Here is a 26,609-nt window from a genome sequence, read left to right as displayed (position 1 = left end):
CTAGAATTTGAGTGTTTAAATTATTATTAATGTGTTATTTACTAAACACAAATTTCAGCGAAGTCCATTTACGTTAGGCAAAAGCTTGGGATTGGGATTTGTTGTTGTTGATCTCTGAGCGTTTAGTCTGTGTCTTCCAATTTATTATTTGTTCAAAAAAAGATAAAACGAGTTGGCCCGTACGGGGATCGAACCCGCGACCTTGGCGTTATTAGCACCACGCTCTAACCAACTGAGCTAACCGGCCATAATGGTTTGGCTTCCAAAATTCTAATCTATGTAGTAGCTCATATGCGAATGCCGGATTTTATAATAAGGTTTCAGGCTCCTTTTTTAAGTGTACACGGCTGTTAACTCGCAGCGCCTCTTTAACCCACTAAATACTGTACAATATTTTGGTCAAACTTGAGCGTAAATGGTGTACAGTATTCCCCCACTTTTCGCTGATGATACGGTTCAAGGCCCCCTTCCCCACGGTGAATGTCCGCGAAGGAGATATTGACTTTTTATTTTTTATTTTTTTGTACTTTCTGGAGTATATTAAGCCTCCATATTGGAAAAAGCCTCCAATAAATATTAAATTATATTTATATTATATTAAATTAAGAAATGTGAACACATCTGCCAAATGTATACAGTATGTGGTGTATTTGTCCTATTTGTTTATCTCTACACTAAATGCAATAAGTTGATCATTTTATATAAAATCATATCCAGTCGCACAACGCAAAAGGAAAGACTACAAAAATTATCAAATAGATTAACATCACACATAAGGAATATGTGTCACAGTTTACAGCAGAACAGCTTTATTTCACTCACCCCAATATGTCTGCATTTTATTGCTCATTTGAAGCCACAGGCGGCTTTGCAATTCACAGTTCAAATATCATACAGGGCTTCAGTGCAAAAGAAATGCAAATGTTTGCTTGGCTTTGGATTGCCTTCTTTTCACAGCAAAGTAAAAATAAAAATGCATTTCTTTTCTTAGATATAGCAATTTCTTTTCTTAGATCGGAAACACACTAAAGAAAGTCACAGCAGGTTTCTAATGTCAAAGCCTCATGTCCAGGCTGACACATCAATCCAGCTCAAAGCACAGCAAACTGATATGTTATATGCCAACAATACAGTACAAGTATACTGAGGCTGAGATTTTTGTTTATGAATAATGTGATTAACAAAAAAAAAAAAAAAGAAGGGATATGGTTCAGGTTGTGCTTTACAGAAGCTGGGGAAGTGGAGGCATGTGCGGAGATTGTAATCATTTCAACGTATAGATAGTATTCACATGACGTCATTTGCCCCACCATTGTGTGCCATTCACGGGTCCATGGAATGTCAAATGAAAACGGACAAAGAAGTGTCCGGAATTTGAAAGATACATCGAAATGATTTCCAACCGACAAAGTCTACCAAAGTGTGTTCTAACCATTTTGATTAAGTGTCATTGTAAGATAATAAAAACGCTTTCACCATAATGCGATCTAGATATATGTGAGCCGCTGGCTAACTCTGGCTAAAAATAGATGCTAATAGGTGGTCAAGATGCTCGATTTCGAGAGGTCTCTTATTTTCCTTTCCCAGCAGCCCAAAATGTTGAAATTGTTGTTAGTGTAGGAAAATAAGTGATGAATCAACAATGTTGTTGTTGTTGTTGTTGTTGTTGTTGTTGTTGTTGTTGTAACATGCTAGCACTAGTAGCTAGGCCGGTCGGGGAACTAGCTAACTTGGTTTAAAAATAACTCGAGATTCTTCACCTTGAATTCACAAATGATAAATGCACATAGCAACCAATAAAAGCCCAAAGTACGGAAAAGACAAGAATGTCAGTGTTTTGGGATTGAACCGTACTACCTCAGAGCATATGTGATTTTGATGTTGCCATGCAGTAACATCGACAAATGTTTGTAATCCAATTGAATCCACTAATCAAATGTTTCAACATGTACTGCTGCAATGAGTGCTGTGCTAAATCTTGCGCATACATCTTGCTTACACAAAGGAAGCTGGGGATGACATTCATCAATCACAAAAGAACATTCGGTGTAAACACAATAGAAACACAGCTGAGTCCGCTGGAAAGTTGACCCACCATGAAGGGCTGGCTTGGGATCCCGTGACGTCAATGAATACTATCTATTGCCTGGTTTCTCTGTTTTGATCAATTCTAATTGAATAATTTGATTTATCGCTCAGGTGACAAAGTTTAACTTTGTAATGTGAAGGTTACATGTAATGTAAGACCACAAAGCAGCTAGAAGGGAGGGAGGTCACTATTTAAGGGAATATGGTAGTTCATAAATGAGTACAGCTTAGAGGTTTGTTGAATGTGCGTCAATACACAGCCAATTAGCTTATTATTACTGATAGCATTAAAGGAGCATCAAATGACTCCATGTGTAAATTTAGCACTTGTGCAATATATTGCTATTTCTTTATAGATATATTAAGTACCTCTTTATACAGCATTGTATACTTGCCTCACATTGCTCAATTTTAGATATGTCCTTTCGCTTTAAAACCGAGAAGCTACAAATGTCGTGATGGATTCACTTGCTTGGATTCGCCCTATCCCTGAATGAGTCAGAAATGTTCATCTTCGTCTCTCCGGGACATTATGAGCTGCCTTCTGGGACCGGTTAGGTGAGGGACACTGGAGGGAGAGTCCAGCACTCCCGAGTCCAGTTTAGGGGTGGATGTGTACCGCGGTCCAACCCGGCCGATTAGCCCTCGGATGTCCCTATGAAGAGCCGGATCGCTTGGAATGGAATTCAGACGCGCGCCCTGTTCCGAACCCCCAGTGTCCCTGTCCAGGCGGGGGTTACTGGCGCTGCTGGGGGATTGGGGATCAGCGCTGAAGTACAAGGTTGAACTGGACTCTGTGGGGCAGAAATACGGCTCCGGACTGTCTCCAAATACAGACTTGCCCTCTGGCGAGCTGCGCTTGAAATCCGATGCGGGTGACTCCAGCGGGCTCTCCATCTCTAAACTGTCATCCTCTGCTTGTTCGAAGGAAGTGGGCTCGCTCACAGTCTGGAACTCGTCTTTACAGTCGGACAGGGGTGCCATGCCTTGCCCCTGAGACTCAGATGTTGAGATGCCCTCGCAGTTGCCACCTGCTGAGCTGGTGATGCCTTCGCTGCTCTTAAACTCCTGGTTGTACTCCTCCAAGTGCAAAATGGCTGCTGCTCCCCCTGCCCCGTATGCTCGGTTGATCTTCCCCAGGTCGCCTGTCTTGAGGGCCAGCCGGATGAGAAGCCAATGATGGTGGTAGCAAGGACAGGTGCTGTTTGGCCTCCCTCCACACGTGCTCGGATGCTCCAGCAGTGAACCAGCCACTCCGGAGAGGGAGAAGCTGCCGTGGTTTTGTACACCGCCAACCGGAAGACTTTTGTCCCCGAGAGAGAAGGAAGACTCCCCTCGTTCAATGCATGTGCTACTCATGTGATGGTGGTGGAGACCCTGCGCAATCTCTGTTGACTTAGGATGCAGGAACCGGTAGTAGACAACCAGGGAGGTAGCACCTGGGAACCATAGAAGCAGGAGTACCCTTTTTGAACAAAGGTCTTTGGTTCAGTTTGATTAGATTCTAACTAGGGGTGCACCGATTGATCGGCCCCAATTGCGTGACCTGATTTCTACAGGAAGTGACCAGGTAGTGACCTGATTTCAACAGGAAGTGACCAGAAAGTGGCCTGATTTCAACAGGAAGTGGCTTGATTTCAACAGGAAGTAACCTGATTTCAACAGGAAGGGGCCTGATTTCAACCGGAAGTTACCTGATTTCAACAGGAAGTGAACCGGAAGAGGCTTGATTTCAACAGGAAGTGACCTAATTTCAACAGGAGGTGACCTGATTTCAACAGGAAATGACCCGGAAGTAGCCTAAAGTCAGCAGTAAGTGACCTGATTTAATTTTGGGTGATTGGCGATCAGCCAATCCCTGAAAAATAAAACAATCTTTTCCACCAATCTCATCTCCCTCCTTTCAGGTCTGAAAAAAAATCAGCCACTGTCCTCTTCTGCTGTCATGACTAATAGGTTTTTCATTTTTATTTGCGAGAACTACTTCCTGTGCAGTTAAAATAACCCGTCTGTATTATTTCACAAATACTTTTCAATGTTTTCCAATAAAACAAGACTACAGCACTGAAGGTGTATGATGCTTGTTATGAAAAAAAAAAATTGGGATTGGCAAAAATCGGGATCGGCATGTCAGACTTCTTAAATGATTGGGGATTGCTGATCGGCCGGAAAATTGTGATCGGTGCACTTCTAATTCAAACCACAGGTGTGAACAGAACTGCTTGGTGGAAACAGGGATATAGTGTCCGTTTACATGAGTGCGGCAAACTCACCAAGGATAAAGCTACATAGGACAGTGATGGGGAGGGTCATATTGTCCCACGATGCTTCGCTAAGTAAGTCGGAGGCGGCCAGCAACAACGTGGTGTTCTCGATGAGCATGAACTGAAAGAAGAAGACAATATCACATCATCTTCCCATTGTCAAAATAGCTCATAACACCAAGGAGGCAAAATGAAGTCCACGACTGCGCTGTTGACTGTCACGATACTATTCTTTTTGATCGTGAAGAACTTGCGTATTCAAACGCAGCTTGATAGTTCCTTACCGTATAAAAGCTGGCCATGCGGAAGCGTGACGGTCCATCTTTGACGTTGAGAAAGAGGAAGACGTGGACTAGCCCCAGGAGGCCGTTGAAGGCACGCCAACACCAGGGCCCGGTGCAGATGTCTGGTTGCTGTGATACCAGCCAGAAGGAGGCAGTCATCCAGTGAAAACCTGCAGGTCACAGTAAAAATAGACAGGATGTGTGTGTCTTGTCTGGCGCAGATGAGTAGTGTAAAAGCTACCAGACAACTCCCACGCATGTCAGTACAGTTCTGTGATCCAATGTAAAGGTACAGTGTGTAATAGTTGACCACTTCACCAATATTATTTGGCGTGAGCAAGGGGCATCTCGGTGGGTGATGCCGAATGACCGAGCAAGTTGGAGTTAGCTGGAGCAGCTAACAAGAGCGACTAGTGGGAGTTAGCCAAGCCTAGGTTGGCTTGAGCGGCTAACGACCGGAAGAGGGCGACAACCGGCGGGATTCAGTGATGACCCCCTGCAGGCCCCAGCTGTGAAAGGTAAACGGCCGTCGGACACTAGCTATAAGCAGGGCTAACTATGTTTGCAAAGTTGTCCTTTGGGCATCCGTAGCAGGAAGATGACGGAGAAATATGTTACTCGTGTAAGGTGAGGATCCAGCCATGTAATATAATTACTGATTGCTAGACCTACGACTATACAAAACAAAAAACACACATTGATGTGGTAGGATCCACTGATGCTTACCTGCAACTCCGCAGACCCACCAGCTAAACACCCGGGCGAAGAACATGAGGCAGGTCACCCTGGCACCCAGCATGCCCGCCCTCCATACCAGCTGGCAGAGCAGAGCTGCCGGAGGCATGGCGAGGTGGCCCGGCCGGATGAGACAGCAGGCTCGGCTGTACAGCACCAAAGCCCAGGAAACGGACAGGACGCAGAGACCGCAACAGTAAGCCACTGTAAGGAAAACGGCAGTCAAAAACAGAAATCATGCATTTCTTGTTTTGAGATCGTAAACATGGAGGCAATGGGAGCTTGTAACGTGCTCACCTGGGGACATGATGCCCACGTCGGTGGACATGACAATGTATGCTTGCAGTAGGCTCTGGGGCAGGGTGACCACCAGAGCCTCCAAGAGCCAAAGGGCAGCGACGTCTGCCTGCAGCATGACGACAGCGCCGAGCTCTGCCACTGAGCCGTGCATGCGTGACACGTACCTCATGCAGTCCCATAACCTACCAGCAGAGGAGGACATAGACACTGTTTAGATATCACTAGCTCTATAGGGACTCTTTGCATTCCAGACGACGTGTATGATGATATAATTTTGCGATATAAAATACGTTGATATCTCACTCGACTTCAAATTCAAAGTTCCCCCGAATATTTTTTTAGGTTTGACATGCGTCATGTTTTGTTCCAGGTCCCTCACCGTTTGAAGATGCCCAAGTGAAGAATGTGTATGGTGGAGAGGTACCATCGCCTATCGTCACCGTCGTCGTAGTACCATTTGACACTGAGCAGCTGGACCGCAGTGCCCGGGAGGAGGAGCCCCAGCGTGAAACCGGCCCACCGGGTCTCATCATTCCAAAGGTAAAACCCTATACAGTAGATCACTGGAAAATGAACACAAAATAGTAATAACTACCTAAAATTGATCAGGGATGGTATACTACAATTGTTGCCATTTTCTAGCACCCAAAAACAGTTGCGCTCTAATTTGTGAGGTTTTAAACAGAGCTTCAGTGCACCAACAAGTAAGCTGTCCTCTAATTTAGCAACTCTGTTATGTAAGAACAGACTTGGTTACACTGGGGTTGTCATCATTTGCCTCTAACTCATTTGCTCCCAATAACGTGTAAATCCGGTTTTTCTTTACGTTTTAAGTGTACCAAAGACGTATTTATACGTTTTTTTTTTGTTTGTTTTTTTTTGTTTTTTTTTTAAATGCTAGAGCATACAGAAGGCTTTGATGCAGCCTCTCAACTGCAAAGAACGGTTGCAGAAATGGTAGTTATTACACAAACGGCCAGCAGGTGGCAGCAGAGCAAAGGAGATCAACCAGGGCCATGTAGAAAAAAAGCTCAATTACTTCCAATTTTAAATAGATTTGTGAAAACTGATGAAACTTTGCTGTCTTCTAATGCTAATTGCTGCAAAACGGAAACAGATAGAAACATACTTTTTTTTTTTTTTTTTTTTCCCTGATGATGAAAGAAGAGACTTTAATCTTTCTTTTGATAGGTTCCATGCTAGCAATAGAACACAATATTCTGCGGGCCTTGCAAAATCAGTCAAAATCCAGTAAAACAGCCAGGAGCGAACGGGACTGCTTCTGTGAAAATGGCTGGGAGTGAATGAGTTAATTAATTACAAAAGTGTTCTGCTTGTCAAGGACAACAGAGGGTTCCTTTTCGCCATGATTGTTCTGATTAGAAGTTATGTGAAACCCTAACCCCTTTGGAGCATTAGTGTTGGTGTTCAAGCTGGGTGCCATTGACAGAAGTCACACGTCACATTCGCACTCCACTTTCATGTGCTGTCCTTGGCCCATTGATTTGCTTCGTCAGGATGTCATCCATCATTTTCAGTGCAGAATGATTGTTGTTGGCAGTGTTACATGTTTTCACCCATGAATACATGCTTGATAGGTTGCTTATAGTGCTCATGTAGTTTCACGTTTGTCGCTAGTTGATAGCTGAGGAGCTAACAGATTGAGCATGCATTGACTATCATAGTAAAAGTTCTTTACAATATACTGCTACGCTCTATCTATCTATCTATCTATCTATTAGGGGTGTGAATTGCCTAGTACCTGACGATTCGATCCGTATCACGATTCATTAGGTCACGATTCGATTCGATACCGATTAATCCCGATATGAATTCACAAGTCAATTGTTGCGATTTTTTTTTAACTCAAATTTAGAAAATACCATTCAGTAAACTTGCACATGTACACTGTAAGATTTGTATGAAAATGTATTATTTATTGATCTGAATCTAGTCTTATAACTGTGAGTCACTGTATTTAACAAACAGGTTGTAACATTTTTCATGTTTGAACAGCATTGAAATAAAATATGAAGGCTTAATGTTGCATTAATATAACATTCTTCCATGCTTAAGGTGTGAAAGTTAGACGTTTTGTTGAATATTTTTCCATCAAAAATGGATGTTAAAAAATCGATTCGGCTGCCTATTGAATTGATTCGAGAATTGTGTGCGTATCGTATCGCGATATATTGCCGAATCGATTTTTTTTTAACACCCCTACTATCTATCTATCTATCTATCTATCTATCTAAAACAAGTGTACAATATGTATCATTATATTTAGATTAGTTTGAAATAAATTACAATGTGTATATATATCCATCCATCTTCTATACCGCTTCTTTTCATTTGGGTCAGTAGTTGGTAGGCACCTTTCCCAGTTGCCTTTGGGCAAAAGACAGAGTACACTTTAGGCCTGTCACAGCCAATTGCAGGGCATACATATGTGCGTCAGAATACTGCCGTCACAAAAGATATAGCCTCCTTCAAACCCAAACTACCGATCAAACACGTCTACTGTACATTGTGCGAGGAGTGAGTTGTAGCAGGCTACCTTCTGAGCATCTGACACTTCCTGGCCGAGAAGAACATCACTATGCTCGATTAACTTCCTTACAATGACAAACAACAATTCACATGGACAATTTAGTCTTCTAATCAACCTGCTTGTTTTTACCCACACGCGCGAGTGTGTTGTATGTCGACAGCCACTCAACCAACTGTATCGAATTGAATTAAACTAAATTACAATATTCTTCTGTGGTTCAAAGCCAACCACTGTATCGATAAGGTATGTTTGAAATTCTAACTGGGAAATGAGCACCCCTAAAGGTCAGCTCTTACAGTCCTAGAATAGAAACCTGCATCACGTTAGCATCATCGTCCGAATAGTGTGGTCCATTCGGCACCACCCTCGCTCCCTGCCTTCATTCAGTGCAGCGAACCGTCATCAAAATCTCGCATCCATCCGGGTATAAAACTAGGAGTCGATGTGCACCCCGGAGCGTGTCGTGGTCCGATGCCCGGTCGGCGCACTTACGAGCGCTCCTCTCGGCCGCGATGACCAGCGCCGACACGCCGAGCAGCGCCGCCTGGCACCAGGCGATCCAGCGCTCGCTCCGCCGGGCCGCCGACGGCCTCCTGCGGCCCACCGCCTCGGACGTGCTGATCATGGTGCCCGGCGGCGGGGGAGGCTCCGAAGCGGCGACATGATCCTGCGCATCCTTCGCCCTCGGTGCGTCTGTTCTTTTCTTCTCCCGCTGCTTGCCTGCTGTCAAAGAATAGATGACGTCACCGCGCACTTTTAAAGGGCCACGCTCACCCGCTCTTCCATTGTGGGCCCTTGACGCCCTCTTCTCATCTAAAAATGCGTTTGTTTGTTTTTAAACCCATCAAATGAATGTTTATTTCGTATTTGTATCTTGTGCAATTTTTACTTTTTTAAAACTCTGCGTGACTTTTATCCCTTATTGTGCCCCAACTCTGAGCTAGCATCAAATTACAATTTAAAGCGTGTCAGGTGGCCTATTGTCCAAGCAGGCTATCTAATGTTATGATGGAGGAGCACCTCCAATTCACTTAACCGGCAACATGATGATAAATAAATACCATCTGCTTACACCCCCAAAGCAATACAATCAATAACTGGTCACAACATTGGGTACGCCGTGACCTGCACAATAAAATAATAATAATAATAATAATAATAATATTCAGTAAAAGATCTGCATCAAACAGTTTTCATTCATTTTTAGTTACAAAATAACAATATGGTAGTTGTTATTGTGTTGTGTAGTTGGTATGTCTGCCTCACAGTTGTGAGAGTCTAGGTTCAATTTTTTTTTTTTATTATTTGAATTTATTTATTAAATGTGCATTTTGCTTAGCTATGACCCTATGAGAACAAATGCTATGGAAAATTCAATAGATGGATACATGGCAGTAGTAGATTGCACTGCCTTATATTCATTTTAGACATCTGGGAAGAGCAAACAATTTTGTATTTTCAATCAACATCCCGTGACTTTTTGAATGTGTTTTAAACATTCTAGTGAGCCTTCAGTTGGAAGATTTAAATGACTTTTATACTACTGTCTTATATGTGCCTTGATAAATGTCATACATTGCTGGAAAAATAGACACGGCATCTGTAAAGCTGATTTTTTACAATGGATTTTAAAATAAAAGTGCTGCAATCAGCATTTCAGCAAGGAAATATAATGTATATTAGGGGTGTCAGGCGATGAAAATTGTTTTTAATCATAATTAATCACATGACTTCAATAGCTAAGTCACAATTAATCACAAATTTTATATCTACTCTAAATGTACAAACAAATATTTATTTTAAATAATTCATAAAATTGTGTTATAATTATGTGTGATATTGATTTGTGTTGAGGTCTTTTTCTTGCCACTAGATGGCATAATTGCAATTGTAAGACATTGTGACAGCTCAGTGCATTTTTCTTTTCATATTAAGAGCTATCTAATCTTTAACATGATGTAACTTGTGAAATTCTACACATTTTTAAAATTGTAAAATACAACTTGACCCCAGTATCCACAAAAAAAAGTGTTATTATTACATTTATTACTGCAAAATTTTGACGTGGACGTGTCTGCTGCTTTGCGACTGGAACCCCCGCAGTACAGTTATTAATCGCGCGTTGTAAAAATTAGTGGCGTTAAAGGAACTTTAACTCAAAATCAATGCACTAACTTTGACACCCCTAATGTATATACAAACATATTTACACTAAAAAATACTCCTCCTACCTTACTCCTAATTGATGCCTTGTCCTCATGCACCAAACCGCTATGACGTGCTACAGTCTACGTCTGAAACTATCTGCACAATCATGTTGAAAGCTAGTTCGGAAGGTAACGGTTTGACACATTCTGTTGTAAATAAACCCCTGAGCCCATAACAGGAAGTTTATCTACGTTCTCAAGCCCCTTACGTCAGCATAGCTCACTCACAAAAGGGCACCACAACATAAACAATGGAGGCTTCCTCTTCACAGTCATACCAATGTTTTTTTTTTGTATCTTTAATTAGAAGACATATAAACACACATCCATTCTCATTCTTACTGGTAGGAAAAAAAAATATATGTAATGACGTGTTTGGGTGACGAGACAAAACAAAAACAGTGATGTCTAATGTCACAAAACCCTGTTTGTATAAATCAATATGAACGACTTAACTTAATAAATTAGCAACTGTTTATATATTAAACCAACAAAGTCTCAGGTGGTGCTGGTGGAGTCTTGGAACTTCACATGCAACAGTCGTTTATAGATGAGGCTTTACCTCAAATAGGGCAGTGCCAGACAGCTGCTGAGTTGACCTGTAAGGATTATATGGCTGGATTAGCAAGACCGTCTTCAGACTCTGACATGCAGCCTGACTCCCGCTTGATGCGGCTTGGATGCAGAGGTCGAGCAGGTCCGAGGTGGTGTTGTGAACCCTTCTTCGCCGATTCAAAGAGTTCAAAGGCCGCCACGGTGCCGTCCTGTTGCTTGGACGTTCGGTTGTCCAACCTTTGTATGAGGTCAAGAACATCCCTCTTGTCCAGCTTGGCCTCTGCCGACATGGCCTCGAGCTGCTCCGCCGCTTCGCTCACGTCGAACCTGTCGATCTCCGAGTTGACTCTGTGGAGTTCCTCGGGGGAGTGCTTGCGTGAAGGCGAGGGCGAGAGAGGGCAGAACCCTTGGAGGTGCACCTGAAGGCTGCACTGGTGGAAGTATGCGCAGGAGCAGCAGGGACAGCGGTACGGACGTTCCCCGGTGTGGAGGCGTTTATGGAGCTTCAGGTGGATGAACTGAGTAAACCGGGCTGGGCACAGTTTGCACTGGTAAGGCCTCTCACCCGAGTGCAACCTCTGGTGTGTCTTTAAATTACTGGTGCTGCTGAATCGCTTGTGGCACACCTGCGTCAAACAAGGAGAACAGATTATTCCCTGGCCCAATTGTATCACTCAAACCACTTTTACATACAGTTAGCATTTGGGTTAAGGCAACCTTTACTAAAGAGCTATTTTAGGCCAAATAAATAACACAAAAATCTATCTGGAGCCGTAAAACATTTGGTCATGGTGATGAACAAAACAGTGTGTTGGTCTAATTTACTGAGGGCCCAAGAGCTAATTAGAGCTGCAACCTAACAGAAAAATATGCAGCATCCAAGACTTTGGGATTAATTTTCTTCTACCTTCTGCTTCCGTTTTTGGATTATTATTTTTTTTTGTTGTAATTTTTCATACATTTTTAGAGTTTTCTGCCATTCTGTCAGATTTCTGACATTTTTGGCAATTTTATAGACATAGTAATTTAATTATTTAAACATTTTATGGTTAAATTTGGACATTTTTTCTGCCTTTTTGGCTATCAATTTTCTGTCAATTTTGTTGATATTTTATGGTAATTTTCAAGATTTCTTCTTTTGTTTTAGGACATTTTATGGTTACTTTTTGAAAAATTTCTTTCTAGCCTTTTCTTAAAATCAATTTTCTGACTTATTTGGTATGGTAATTTTTTAGATACCTTCTTTTGTTTTTGGACATTTTATAGTTACTTTTTACTTCTTTTTTTTCCCCCCAAATAATTTTTCCGATGTGTTTTTTTTCCTCTTCTTATTTTCTACATTTTAAGGTAATTTTCAGGATTTCTTCTTTTGTTTGTTGACATTTTATAGCTTATTTTCACATTTTCATATTTTATTTCCTGACTTTTTTTTATTCAATTCTCTTTTTTTTTTTTTTTTTTTTTTTTTTTCAATTCTCTGACATTTTTGGTAATTTTGTGGACATTTTATGGTCAGTCTTTGGACATTTTTAGGCAATTAAAAAAAAAACGAACTTTTTCATCTACCTTTTGTCTCCTTTTCTGACAACTCAAACATTTGGACACTGACAATCTTTGAATATTTAATTATTCTTTTTAGCGTTTAGATGCACGTACTTATATCCACTCATATAGTGTGGCATTTTCACCGTAGAGATAGAAAATAATGTGAATATGTCGCAGAGAAATCCATGTATTCGAGTTAGGCTCATTTTTGGAGTGGCAACGTAAGATGGCCGCCATGCAAACAAGTAGTTTCTTGCGAAATTCCTTGCGAAATGTTCCTTTCTAAGGAGTTACCCTGATACACATTAATATGACCAAATATTTGTGTTGGCAAATGGGTTATCCAGGGGTCTTATTTGGGTTTTTAAAAATTTGGGGTTTTGTGCATGTTTACATGGCCTTTCCTTTTTCTTAAGCGTTACTGACTGTGGTGATATTGAGGACTGATTAAAAAAAACCTACCTTACACTCATGGGGCTTCTCTCCAGTGTGAACCAGATAGTGTTTCTGCAGGTGTGCCAACTGGGTAAAGTTCTTGTTGCAGGTTTGGCACCTGAAGGGGCGCTCACCACTGTGCACTCGCAGATGGACCTGAGAATAACACTCGTTAACATCCTCCACATGACTTGAGTGTTTTCTAGTTTGTCATGCAAATGAATCATACCTTGAGGTTTGACAACTGGCCAAAGACTTTCCTGCAGATGTTGCACTCGTACCGAATCTTTCCGTTCTGCCTGGTCAGCGGGTACGACAAGGTCTTGTATCCGATCACGTCTTCCTCTCGTTTGGTCTTCCTGAGGGCCGCTGCGTCCGCGCTGCTGCTTTGCATTGCCGTAGTAGGTTTGGAGGGGCCACGGTCCAATGAAGCCGCCGTACCCAGTGGTGGAGAGCATCCACCGGGTGCGAGCGAGGGTTGCGCTCGAAATGGGTTGCTGACCACAGATGTGGCACTGGATGTGGATGGTAAAGGGACGTCTGCATCTCCACGATGCTCGGAAGGACTCTTGAGGTAGTTTGTTCTTTGGGATATGAGGTTCTTTTCTTCTTTGGTCTCGCCAGTTGGAGAAGGAATGAGGTCTTTGGTGTTTGATAGTGCAAGTGTTAAGTTCTTGTGTTCCGGATGGAGGAGGTTTGCATAGCTATCAAAAGGCAGTAAATGAGCGGAAAGTGTCAGGTAGGGTTTTAGTCGATCTGTGTAGGACAAGTAGGTGTGAGGTAGAACGTTGTCGGGGCAAGGTGAGTAGTGGGGTAGGAGATAGGGAGCGTGCCTCAAGGTAGGGTAAACTCCATCCGGTACTGAGGGTTCTGGATACGATTTGGCCAAATAATGGCTTGGGATGTGCTGGAAGCTGAAGTGCAAACTAGACGGAATGTGGCTACTTAATGTTGGCTTTTTGGCAGCCGGAGGACTGCAAGACGGTAGAGGGGGCAGAGCTGCATATCTGTGAACAGGTTCGGAATGGGACTGAGTGGGGTAGACGATGGGGAAAACGGTGATGTTACCCTGAGATAAAGAACCGTCCATTTGTCGGTGAAGGCTAGCGAGGGGTTTTGGGGGCTCTTCTCGGAGGATCTCTGTCATGCTGTGGCCTCGTTTCTCCGTGGTCTTCTTCTGTGATTGTCGACGTTCTGTTGACGAAAGAAACAATGCGCACGACATAAAACAAAACTTTTTTTTTTTTTCCCTATACAGTGATATGACAATGTAAACCTACATTCCACTAAACTTCAGTTCTTCTGTCTGTAATCGGTTTGGGCATATTTAATTTCATTTGACATGGCAGAACAATCCTAAATATGTATTTAAATAGAGTAATAAAAAAACAAACAAAAAAACAGTATGTTTGCATTATACTGTTTCCACCCCAGTCCTGTAGGTGGCAGTAGTGGGTAACAACATAGAAAGCCTTAAAGCTGCTCAATCTGTTGGATCCATTGGATCGCTTTTCCACTAGACCCTAGCAAATAGACTATAACGACAGTTATGTCTAATAAAATTTTTCCATTTGCACCTTTGACAAAAACTAATGAACTAACAGAAGAGTAGAATGCAGGTAAAATCATGAGGGAGAAGCTGTAAAAATAATTTAAATAAATTTCAATATACTTCAAGAACGAATTCCAGTCATTTATTTCAATTTGTTACAATATTATGATTTTGTTGATTTCTTATTGTAAAATTACACATTTTGTCCTCATATAAAAATTATGACGTGGAAAAAAAAATCTATCTCACTATATATTATGGCAGTACCTCTCAAATAGAGGCCACAGTGTAATGCCAGAGAAGTCATATGCCACTCCATGGAACGTTTTTCCCGCCCCCCTCTGTAATAGAATAAAGTGTAATTGCACATCCACTACAGTAGGTGGCAGTAGCACTCTCTGCCAATGAGTATTCTACAGAGGTGTACTTTTACAGTTTTATAGACAATGATATATTGTTTCTTCTTACTGGGGCTGTATCAAAAAATAATTTTGAAGAATTGTATTAGCGCCACACTGAAAAGAGAAAAAAAATATCAGAAAAGTAGTAACAATATGGGAAGTCATAATATTCCAAGAAATATTTGTATAATTTATTCTTAAAAATTAAAGCTTTTTTTCCCCTCACAGTGTTATGATTTTAGAAGTAGAATTAAATGTTTTTTCTTTGTTTGTTTTTACCAACTGAGCATTAGGGCCAAACTAGAAAAAAAACCTAAAATTATGAGCTTTTTTTTTTTTTTAACTCGTAAGAATAAATTCACAATTACAATTTACATGTAAAAAAAAAAAAAAAAAAGAAGTATAAATTCAAAATGTTTCCTGTAAATAATTTCATCCATCCATCCATCCATCCATTTTCTTGACCGCTTATTCCTCACAAGGGTCGCGGGGGGTGCTGACGCCTATCTCAGCTGGCTCTGGGCAGTAGGCGGGGGACACCCTGAACTGGTTGCCACCCAATCGCAGATAATTTAATTCAATGTATACTAAAATTGACTCAGAATGATCTCTCTTCATATTCTCAAAAATGCCTGAAGAATGGAAACAAACATTTATGAATCTGAAGCAAAATACCCATTCCATGTCAACACATTATGAGTAGCTATGCTAACCACTTTACCGATGCCTGCACGCGTCACCTCGTCTTCTTTAACACATTTATGCACATACAACCCTTATCTTCTATTTCCCCCTGTTCGACCCCCACCCCGCCTCCAACCCTGTGCAAACAAACAGCCGACACTCAGTGAGACATCAGTCTGTCAGCGGGTCGGCCTGTCAGGAAGTTCAAGTAGTCACTGGAGCGCTTCCTACGTCTCCTCCTCCTTAAGAGCCAAATAAATAAGAAGAGTCGTGCCAGAATGCTGTCAACAGCTCAGGCGACCCTACAGTGAGCATTTTGGTGTGCGGATGCCTTTCACTCTGGAAGCATGTGTGAAACTGACACAAGACCAGAAATTGGTCTTGTCTTACCTAAAAAGGACAAGGCTACACCTGGGACCGGTGCCTCCATTCAGGGGGTCGACTCTTTTGTGTCCCCAACTAACAAAAGGGCAATGGGCGTGACCCAGCCGCCTCTCAAACACCCGCACAAAGGGCGTGTCAGCCGGCCACTTGTTTGATTGCGAGTATCATCCCTCAGTGATAGTCTTAATTTCGTCAACAAAAATAATTTCATCAACACACATTTTTCGCCGGACTAAAACTAGACTAGACTGGACCAAAACCCTCATAATAAACAATAATTGGGACTAAATCAGTATGCATTTTCGCAACTAATGAAGACGAGATGAAAATGTCCTTCACTTCATAAAAACTGGACTAAAATTTATGGACATTTTAGTTCATGAACAAAGAGATGAAAATTCTATGATTTTGTAAAATCTAGTCTCTAAATTATAGTAGTTTAAAGGATCATTGTGCAGTTTGTCACTTTTTTACTCACGACTGCCACCTCTGGCCCAAAGTGTAACTGCAGCGTCGGTGTTAGGCTCGTTCATTGTGCGTGTGCGAGTACGTGCACGATCTTAAAGGGATACATGACTCATTGAACAATTTTCAGCAGTGAAAAGTTAATATTTTGTCCAGAATGAATTTGATAACTTTATTATTTTTCATGTGCAATTAATACATTTGAAAAGTAATTTTTCTACTTGCTGTTGACTGATGATGACATCACCTGTGCTGAGGAAGTAGGTAACGGCTAATCATGGCTGATCAGTTTTCTGGGTTTGGTCAGTAAACTGAGCCATGATTGGTTACCTACTTCCTCAACACAGGTGATGTCATCATCAGTCGACAGCAAGTATACAAATTACTCTTTAAAGGTACTAATTGTACATGAAAAATAATGAAGTTATCACATTAATTCTAGACAAAATATTCACTTTTTACTGCTGAAAATGTCTCAATGAATCAAGTATTCCAACGTTTATAACGTTCCAAAAATAACGTTAAATGCGACTGCTAACTAATGCTAGCTAACTTACTAGCTCATAGCATGGATAGTAGCTAGAAGCCACTGTGAAGTTTTTATTAAAAAAGATGAGAAAATTTTTACGTGAAATAGTTTTAGATCCAAAAAGGTTCAATATAATCTGCTGACAAAAAAAAAAAATACAGGGGTAAAATGGTTGTCCTGACTAAAACTAGACGAATAAAATTACGTTTTTTGGACTAAAATAAGGACTAAAATGTTAGATTTATGGATGACTAAAAATGGACTAAATAAAAAATGGGATGAGGTTGACTGTGATTAAAAACGAACAAGCGTGACTGAAACTGAGACTAAATTTAAAAATGGCCGACAAAATTAACACTACTCAGTGACAAGCGTGGAAGACAAAAATAGCTCCCATTTTTGGCGTTATTAGCTAGAAAATGCTGTTGTTTGGCACAGTTACGCTGCTTATAAAGTTGTGCTTTATAAAGTGATGTCGCCACCTACTGGCCTGGCATGCATATTACACTGATTTCAGTCCTTTTTTTTTTTTCACCCATATTTCTTTACATAAAAAAATGTCCTAAATTCTAAACAAACATTCCCATTAACAGCCACCTACCAGCACAGTCCATAGCAAGCTGCCCCAGGGGCGGGTAGTTACAATGCCGGGCTAGCTCCGAACAGTACCACACCAGGAGCTCCTGACCAGGAAGAAGGGGCTTAATGGTGTAGAAGTAGATGTCCAGACCACTCTGGCACGCGATCAAGTTCTGCTCGTCGGCGCCGCAGGCCGGATTTACGTATCGCATCCAGTTGCTCTTCTCTTCATTCAAACCGTCCAGGATGTGGTGTAAGGTCCCATGGGAGAAGACCTGCAGCGGGGACAATCGCGCACACAATCACGCCGATGACTAATCAGCTTTATGATGCGCTCTCAACCCGAAACTATGAAGTCACAGGCCGCCTGATGCTTTTATGGTAAATGCGATAGAATCTCTCTGAGATTAGGCGCCGCAAGTCTTAATGGCGAAAAGTAACAGAGGAAGTTTACTTTATGAGTACAGTGTTGTTTACACTCTCATTCGCTTCATCATGGATGAATCATCAATTTTATTGGCTTTCGGAAATTCGCAGTCATCGTCACATTTCAGCCCTCACCAAAAAAACTACTTCAAGTCAACAATGAACTTTATTAAGTGTTTTACTAACAATTTACTTTCCTTCAGACTAAATTTACCCACTTTTGCTCTACTATATACATATACAGTACCAGGAAACATACAGGCTAAACAGTAACTCTTAAAATGATTGGGTAAAAAAAAAACAAAAAAAAAACAAGGTGGGTCAATAATGGACCGATCCAATTTTTTGAGTTGTTAAATACATTAAATTTAAAATTAAATGATTAATTTTTTAAATAATTAAAAATATATTCCACAAAGCAACAATTTTTCCTTTTTTTCTGCTTGTTTGTGGGTTATTCATTTGACCCAACTTTTTGGGTTAATTGAATATCCCAACCGAATTTGGTCAAAAAGAATCTCACCCAGTTTTTTGAGTTATTTAATCTAAAATTTTGGTTCAAATTAAATAATAACTCACAAAGCAACCCAATTAGTTGTTTTTTTGTTTGTCATTTATTTGACTCAACTTTTTGGGTAAATTGAATAAACCAATAGAATTGGGTGAAAAACAAACTGACCCAACTTTTTGAATTATTTAAACAAAAAAGTTGGTTAAATTTAATTAATAACTCACAAAGCAACCCGATTTTGTGGTTATTGTGTGGGTTATTCATTTGTCCCAACTTTTTTGGGTTAATTGAAAGTTAAGTTGGTCCCTTTTTGACCCAATTTGGGTTATTTCTGAGTGCATCCCTTGCTACTCGTACATGTCTTACTTTAGCAGATGTTGTTGTTGACAATAAAACAAACTTCTGGTTTCATTTGCAACTTCTGCAGATGTGCTGGAAACGTGAGAGCGTGTCATGACAGTTGTCCAAATGCTGCTCATTTGGAAGGTGACGGTTCTCAGGCTCAAAAGCCACTTCCTTTTTTGCCGCGTCAGTGTGCAAGCGTTCGCTTACGCTGGAAAAGCGCCTTCATTTCGTACGCCGTATTTACTGGCAGAGACGAGCGCGGTGAGGGGAGAAGCGCTGCGTCACTGAAACCCAACAGCTGTGCGCTTGCGACCTCACGTAGCCACGTATGGAGTTTATTGACACCCCGGCGATGTCGCACTTCACAGGTGGCAAAAACCACAACGGCTAACCAGTCCCGCAGCGCGGCCGCATCGACGTCTCAGATGAAGCGAGAGGATGTGAATGGTTTTCAAAACAAAACATGCGCTCGCTTGCTTACCCTCCAAAAATACTTTCTATTGGCATCTTTCAGCAGCGTTTCGTTGGTGTATCTTTCCCCCACTAGGGGCCCAAAGCGTGTCCCCTTTGGTATCAACTCCTTGCTGGTCACTCCAAGCACCTGTCCAAAAACAGAAGACAAGTCAACGATCACGTAATTTACAAATAGAAGGCCTAGAGGCCCTCGACAAATGTCCAGATGATTTAAAGAGCCTAATTAGAGGGATGAACAACTAAAAAGATAAATTTGTGGGAATATTTACCCCCTTAGAGACAGCCATTAGTTGAGCAACTGCCATGGCTAAAGCGGTTATCTGATGATTTCACCACACTAGCTTCCCTGTGCAACATTTTAAATCACATTTCCTTGCGACAACAAAAACGGTTTAAATTTCTAAATTTCATTTATAATTTCCTTGCAACAAGCTAAGGAAGGAAAATTTGGAAAACAGAAAATTCTCGCAACAAGAAAATCCATCATAACTGTTGGCGAACAGTTTTGAAGTTTTGTTGCAAGGAAATTTTGAACATGTCCTTGCGACAAGAACAGGAAGGAACATTTTGAAAACAAAAAAATTCTTCCAAGCTAACTTTGCGACAAGGTAAACGATTAAAACTGTTAGCGAGCATCTTTGCGATCTTGAACGAATGTCGTTAGTTTTAATGGTTACTGACAGTTTTTTTTTTTTTTTTTTTTTTTTTGCAAGGAAAGGAAGGAAAAATTTGAAACCAGAAAATTCTCACAAGAAAATTTAGAACCATTAAAACTGTTGGCAAAATTCTGGCAAACCTCGACAGTTTTTGTTGTCACAATGAAAGAAAGGACATTTTTGAAAACAGAAAATTCTTGAAAGGAAATTGATCTTGGATGTTGAGAATTTCCTTGCCACAAGAAAAAACATTAAAACTGTTGGCGATCGTCTTTACAATCTTAAAAGAATATTAACCGTTTTAAAGGTCACTGACAGGAATTTTTGATAGGAAAGGAAGAAAAAGCAAGAACAATTTTGAAAACAGAAAATTCTCTCAGAAATTGTCTTAGCGACAAAAAAACAAAACAAACTGTTGGCGAACGTCAGGTGAATCTCGAACGAATGCTTGCATTTTGAATCTTTGCCGGCATTTTTTCTTGTCCAAGAACCATTAAAACTATTGGCGAAAATCTGGCAGACGTTTTGCGAATGTTTGCGACCATTAACTCATTCACTCCCAGCCATTTTCACAGAAGCAATTTCGCTCGCTCTCGGCCGTTTTACTGGATTTTGACTGATTTTGCAAGGCCACGGCATATTGTGTTCAATTGATATAAAAGCATGGAACCTATCAAAAGAAAGATTAAAGTCTCTTCTTTCATCAGGAAAAAAAAGTATGTTTCTATCTGATTCCGTTTTGCAGCAATTAGCATTAGAAGAGAGCTAAGTTTCATCAGTTTTCACAAATCTATTTAAAAAGTAATTAGATTTTTTTTCTAGAGGGCCCTGGTAGATCTCCTTTGTTCTGCTGCCACCTGCTGGCCGTTTGTGTAATAACTACCATTTCTTCAACCGTTCTTTGCAGCTGAGAGGCTGCATAAAAGCCTTCTGTATGCTCTAACATAAAAAAAACAAAAAAACGTATAAATACGTCTTTGGGACACTTACATTAAATAAAAACGTATTTACACGTTATTGGAAGCAAATGAGTTAACTACCACTGACGAGAAATCAACATTTGCTACCTTCGCACCTCAGCGGGATCTAGTCTTGAAGCAACCTTCCAGAAAGACGGATTGTTCTCCTCCGCTTACTCATACTGAATATTTCAAAAGCCAATCGCCCATGTTGCCTTTCCCGGCATTAAAATTTCACCACTACTCATGTTCTGTCACATCCAGGTGTGAAACGCACCGCTCTCGCGACTCCAGGGTGGGGAAGAGGGGATAAAGTATCAAGGGCACACCCCCCCCCCACCCCCCACCCCCCCCCCTCGACTCGAGTCAACCGCACCTTGAGCCAGCCGTTCAAACCCCCGTAAGGTTCTCTTGTGTCACGGGTGGCTGTAACAGATCCTACTCTTTGGTGTCAGCCAGACTTTAGTCCAGGGTCAACGTTGTTTTTTAGCATCTTGTCTGCTTACTCTGATCTCGTCTCGGCAAAACACGTCGGGTTAATCTTTTACTGGCTGTCTTGCTATCTAAGATCTCCTGCAATAAGGTTAAACATAAACCATCTTACAAGATGCTTGTACCGTATTTTCCGCACTATAAGGCGCACCTAAGAGCCTTCAATTTTTTCAAAAGCTGACCATGCGCCTTATATATGGATCAATATTGAGCCGCAACAGGTCTTGCTGTTAAGACGCTATCAGTGACGCGCATGCGCAGAAGATCCCGCCATCTTGGATCGCTAGCTAATACTAATACTTTACCTCAGAGAAAATAATAAAACAGCTGTTTATTCATTTTGGGAGTGAATGGAGTTGTCAGAAAGCTGGTTTGTAATCTATTAATAAAATTTGACTGACCAACTGACTGTTTTGTTGACATTCCCTTTAGCGCAGCACCATCTAATGGATGCATAACGTAACCCCAGCCTCTACTGTAGCGCCTTATATAAGGAAAAGGTTTGAAAATATGTCATTCATTGAAGGTGAGCCTTATAATCCGGTGCGCCTTATAGTGGCGGAAAATACGGTATCTAAAACCGCCTAATGTGGCTGACCTGTAATGGTGGTTCCTGGTGCTTCTACTTTGCTTTACGGTGTAATTGAGCGCTCGGACAAAAGGGCAAAGAATCCGAGGTAGCTACTAATCACGGAGACCTCAGGCTATGTGCTGAGGGGCTCGGCAATTGTCTCCGGCTTTGCCTCGACATAGCAAAGGCTGAAATTAGACAACAGTTTTTCCCGCCTGGTGATTGATGAATGGTGATGCAAGGTAGCGCAAAACAGGATATGACTGCGTGATGAAGCAACTGCCTTACCTGTGTTGAGTCTGGGCGGCGTTTCAGGGCCAAGTTCCTGGGCAAGGACCTCTCGGCTCGTGTTTTGCTGCAGTTTTTGGACGCTTCTTCCAGAGGTTGGTCCTTTACGATGTACGTGCACTTCTCCTCAAAGTCGGCCTCGCTCCACGACGTCATGTCGGAGTCGACGGACTCTGCCATTGCAACCGACATGACCTCTGTCCTGTGCGGTGACCCTTCAGAGGTTAACATGACTGTGCTGCACTCAGAGGACGAGGCCTGGAGGGAGCAAGATTTTTACAAGGTTATTTCCCAAGACTGCCGTTGTAGAAGTGGGCTACAATTGTTACGTCAAAGTATGTGATATTGTGTTGATGTTGTGCAATTTCCAAGAAAAATGAAACACAAACATAGCGGTCATGCAGTGAAAGATCAAAAACATGGATATGATATCCAAAAAGTAATATCCAAAAGCTTTAAACATTGCAAAACAAGCAAGAGTTTATTCTTACGTGACCTACAAAAATAACTGTTACTATTATTGTCATGTGCGTTACTTCGTTCACTCAGATCAAGTAAAACTTTCTCTAACAAACAATCAGACATTAATATGATTTATATTATTATATATATATATATATATATATATATATATATATATATATATATATATATATATATATATATATATATATATATATATATATATATTTCTGTAATTATCTAGTAATCACTATGTAACTACAACTTCAATGTTTTAATTGAAAATCTAAGTTGATAACATTCTTTAATAAGCGTATATGTTAATTACAGTACTGTATTTTCTGTAATTATCCATTAATTACTGTGTAAAACAATCAGGCATTAATATGATTATTTTTCTGTAATTACTATGTAACTACAACTTCAATGTTTTCATTGAAAATCGAAGTTGATAACATTCTTTAATAAGCTTATATGTTAATTACAGTATTGTATTTTCTGTAATTATCCATTAATTACTGTGTAAAACAATCAGGCATTAATATGATTATTTTTCTGTAATTACTATGTAACTACAACTTCAATGTTTTAAGTGAAAACATTCTTTAATAAGCTGATAAATGTAGATGTTAGTTTATTATTTTCTGTAATTATCTATTAATTACTGCGTAACTACAATGTTTTAATTGAAAATCTAAGTTAAAAAACTTTTTTAATAAGCTTGTCAATGTCGATATGAGTTAGTATTTTAGCTACATTTACAATTGTTTCAAATAATGTTCTGGAGTGACACTTTCCGCAGCGGGCGCGACATTTAGAACAGATACTGGTGATTGATTCATTGCTAGTTTCTCTCTTTGAAAGCCCAAATCTCGAAACAAAGACATTGAAACAAGCCAATTGTAAACATTAACAGCATCAATTCTTCAAATAAACATGAATTAAGAGGCCCACCAATGTCGTAGACTACTGAAGTTGATGTCCCAGGGCCACTACTGTAACAAAAACACTATTCTCCTTATAACAAGCACGTGCAATATCAAGCTGTTATTTTTACGGTCAAATTTCTTCACACTGTCACCATAAAGAGTGCAGCAACAGAAGGCATTTTACAAGATGTTACAGAGCTAAAATTACAGTGAGGAGGCAGCAGCTACTTACTTTCCCAGCCTCGGCTACTACCGGACAAACAAACTTCAAAGCGGAGCCCTCATGCTCGCTGCCCCTCTGCCCCCGCTGTCCCATACATCCTGTGAAAATCCCAGTCACAAACCCCGGAGCTGTAAGGGAGGTTCCTGTGCGCGTCATTCCCCCCCCCCTGCAGCAACTCCACTTTCACAAGGAAGCCAGCCAGCGTTCTCACTGAATCAAGCAGACTTCCTCTCGTCCCAAAATGAGGCTCTGTGCTCTCTTCCTCGCTTGTGTACTGTCTCTCCTTCCAGTTCACATGAAGATTGTAGACAGATAGCTCACCCGCAAACCCCCCCCCACCCAGAAAGCGAGACTGACGGGATGAAACAGTGAAGACAGAAGAAGCTTTGATTAAAAAAAACAAAAAAAACAATGATGGGATATGCCCTCTCAGAACGGGTTCCTCCTCAGGCTCCTCAGGTTGCCACTCAGATGGTGAGAAGATAGCAAACAGTTAAATGTGACCAAGCAAGCCTTTTGTTTCAAAAAATAAAATAAAAATCCTGGACTGATTAGTCTGAATTTTAAATTGTGTGTGTGGGGGGAGAGAAGTTAATATTTGTAAGCATGACTCAAGACCCAGATTAGAAAAACTTTCATTTAACATCACACTCAAAAATTTTATTTATTTATTTATTTATTTACGTGGCCTCGCTGTTTTGTGTTTTTTTTTTTTGGTGCAATTTTGCATGATTTTATTTTTTTTTGTTTACAGTAATGTACGTATTTTAGAATATTTATGAAGGTTTGAACATTGAGAATGTTTAACTCATTCACTGCCATTGGCGGAAAAAGACGTCAAATGATGCATTTTTTATGCTGGTCTGGCAATGAATGTGTTAAATAAGAGAGAAATGTGAGAAAATGTAAATGCCTCAATGAGAAAAGTGTATGAATTGTTTGGTGAGGGGATTTAGAGCCTTAAAACATTTTTTAATAAATATGACACATAAAGCTAACTACTTAATTTTTTAATTAAAAAATAATAATAATAATAATTTAATTATTTAATTTATTGCGGGCATTTTTTGGAACCTAACCCCAGCGGAAAACGAGGGAACACTGCGTATATATGTATATATTTATATATAAATTAAAAATTTTATATTGAAGCTTTATTTTTTGTTTTTTGACCAAATATTTTAAAATTTCTGTTTGGTCACTTTTGTTTGTCTTGTCATTGACAGCCAAAATATATCTCTTTAACTCATTCACTGCCAATGACAACTATAGACGTCAAAAATCCAAGCAAACAGCCAGTGCAAATTTTGACAAGAAATTTGAATTTAGTTTTAGTTATTCATCATTCATAGTTATTAATCTCCATTGTTATTAATAACAACAATGACAACAATTTCATTGCTAAGTGCTACCATCGTGCATAGTGATCGGTCTTGGTCTTACTGAGACCACAAACTGGGTCTCGACCTCCAGAAGTCAATTTAGTCGACTAAAATTGCTCCTTATTTTTGTCGACTAAAGTTGGATTAAAACGCAAATACAATCAGGTGACTAAGTTATGACTAAGGCTTTAATTATATTTAGTCAGAACACTATAACTAAAACTAAATTGAAATGTCTTTTTTTTTAATTAAAATTTGAATTTAATTTTATTTTATTTTATTTATTTTTTTCAAAATTAATACTGGCTGTTTGCTTGGATTTTTGACGTCTATAGTTGTCATTGGCAGTGAATGAGTTCATAACAAAATAATCACCATAACTCAACATTGTCCCATGTTTTGAATAATTTTGGGCTCTACTGTACTTGTGACCCTTTATAGACTATGGCTAAAAGTAAGGATGAAATAATGGCAAATCACAAAATCAACTTGAATTTATAACAACAAAGCTGAATCAATCACTAAAACTGGCAACAGAAAGATGATTTGAATCATTTTACTCAAATAATTCCAATTAAAAAGTAACCCATTTACCATTTACTCCACTCCAGTAACCCAATACTCTGACACGACAACGCGGGCGCCTCAGAATCGCGAAAATAAACTGCAAACGTTGTAAACCTTTCACCCTGCTTTGCTGCGAAAATGCGCGCGCCTCGGAATGAGTGTCACAAGGCTGACAGCTCACTCCGAAACCGTGGACGCCGGCGGTGACACTGCAGAAAGCATATTGTGAAAATCAAGACATGAGTCAACGGCACACAGCTGTGACCTCGCGTGTTAACGTCACCAAGACGCCCTTTTGTCTCTATATGCGCGGCTTGGCGTGATGCAGAACCGTAAAGAAGGAAGTAAGGGACAAAATTGATTAGTTGGAAAAGGATGTAAGGCACTTACTGTGAAGCCTTGAGAGGAGCCACACATAAGTGAGGCTGTGTGGAGAGCTTGAGTGTCTGTGAGCAACCGGTCGCTCTCGTCGCTCTCTAAAACTCTCTCTCTCTGTCTCAGGCAGCTTCTATCTACCTGTTTGTGACTACAACGCAATCTCCTCCCCTTTTTGCCTCATGGCTCCTCCTTGCAGTGTGTGTGTGACACCGTCTTGCCCCAAGGCCTTTCTCTAAAGGTGGGGGCTGTCACACAGCTATGTCCGGATCAGACACATACGTCTTCATTCTTCCAAACATCCACTTCCATCCGTCTCGGCCTTCGTGTTCGCAAGCGAAGGCTGCTTATAGGGGTTGACATCATTTGACGATGTGAAAGCAGGGACCAG

At 40.6% G+C, this 26,609-nt stretch overlaps 2 protein-coding genes and 1 non-coding gene across 4 annotated transcripts; all 3 read right to left on the bottom strand.

Moving 5' to 3' along the window:
• Positions 1–173: 173 nt before the first annotated feature.
• Positions 174–247, bottom strand: trnai-aau (transfer RNA isoleucine (anticodon AAU)). Its single transcript has one exon. It is a non-coding gene; the product is annotated as a tRNA-Ile (tRNA).
• Positions 248–792: 545 nt separating this feature from the next.
• xkr5a (XK related 5a) lies at positions 793–8,951 on the bottom strand. Its single transcript, XM_077510341.1, has 7 exons — positions 8,715–8,951; positions 6,051–6,234; positions 5,669–5,853; positions 5,363–5,575; positions 4,637–4,806; positions 4,362–4,473; positions 793–3,527 (listed from the first exon to the last, which is right to left on the bottom strand). Exons 1-7 carry the CDS (start codon positions 8,845–8,847, stop codon positions 2,587–2,589), a joined length of 1,938 nt encoding a protein of 645 aa, XP_077366467.1. The 5' UTR covers positions 8,848–8,951; the 3' UTR covers positions 793–2,586.
• A 1,743-nt stretch (positions 8,952–10,694) lies between these two features.
• prdm1c (PR domain containing 1c, with ZNF domain) lies at positions 10,695–26,350 on the bottom strand. Of its 2 annotated transcripts, none has more exons than XM_077510340.1 (7): positions 26,234–26,350; positions 22,281–22,538; positions 19,322–19,441; positions 17,581–17,833; positions 13,194–14,158; positions 12,992–13,120; positions 10,695–11,610 (listed from the first exon to the last, which is right to left on the bottom strand). In XM_077510340.1, the coding sequence occupies exons 1-7, from the start codon at positions 26,258–26,260 to the stop codon at positions 11,038–11,040; spliced, it is 2,325 nt and encodes a 774-aa protein (XP_077366466.1). In that variant the 5' UTR covers positions 26,261–26,350; the 3' UTR covers positions 10,695–11,037. The 2 variants fall into 2 exon arrangements, with proteins under 2 accessions (XP_077366466.1, XP_077366465.1); XM_077510339.1 differs by lacking the exon at positions 26,234–26,350 and adding an exon at positions 23,904–24,497.
• Positions 26,351–26,609: the final 259 nt, after the last annotated feature.

The sequence above is a fragment of the Festucalex cinctus genome, chromosome 21 (assembly GCF_051991245.1).
Source record: "Festucalex cinctus isolate MCC-2025b chromosome 21, RoL_Fcin_1.0, whole genome shotgun sequence".
NCBI lineage: Eukaryota > Metazoa > Chordata > Actinopteri > Syngnathiformes > Syngnathidae > Festucalex > Festucalex cinctus.
Note: the sequence above shows the minus strand (reverse complement) of the source record. Positions and strands in the feature narration are given on the sequence as shown.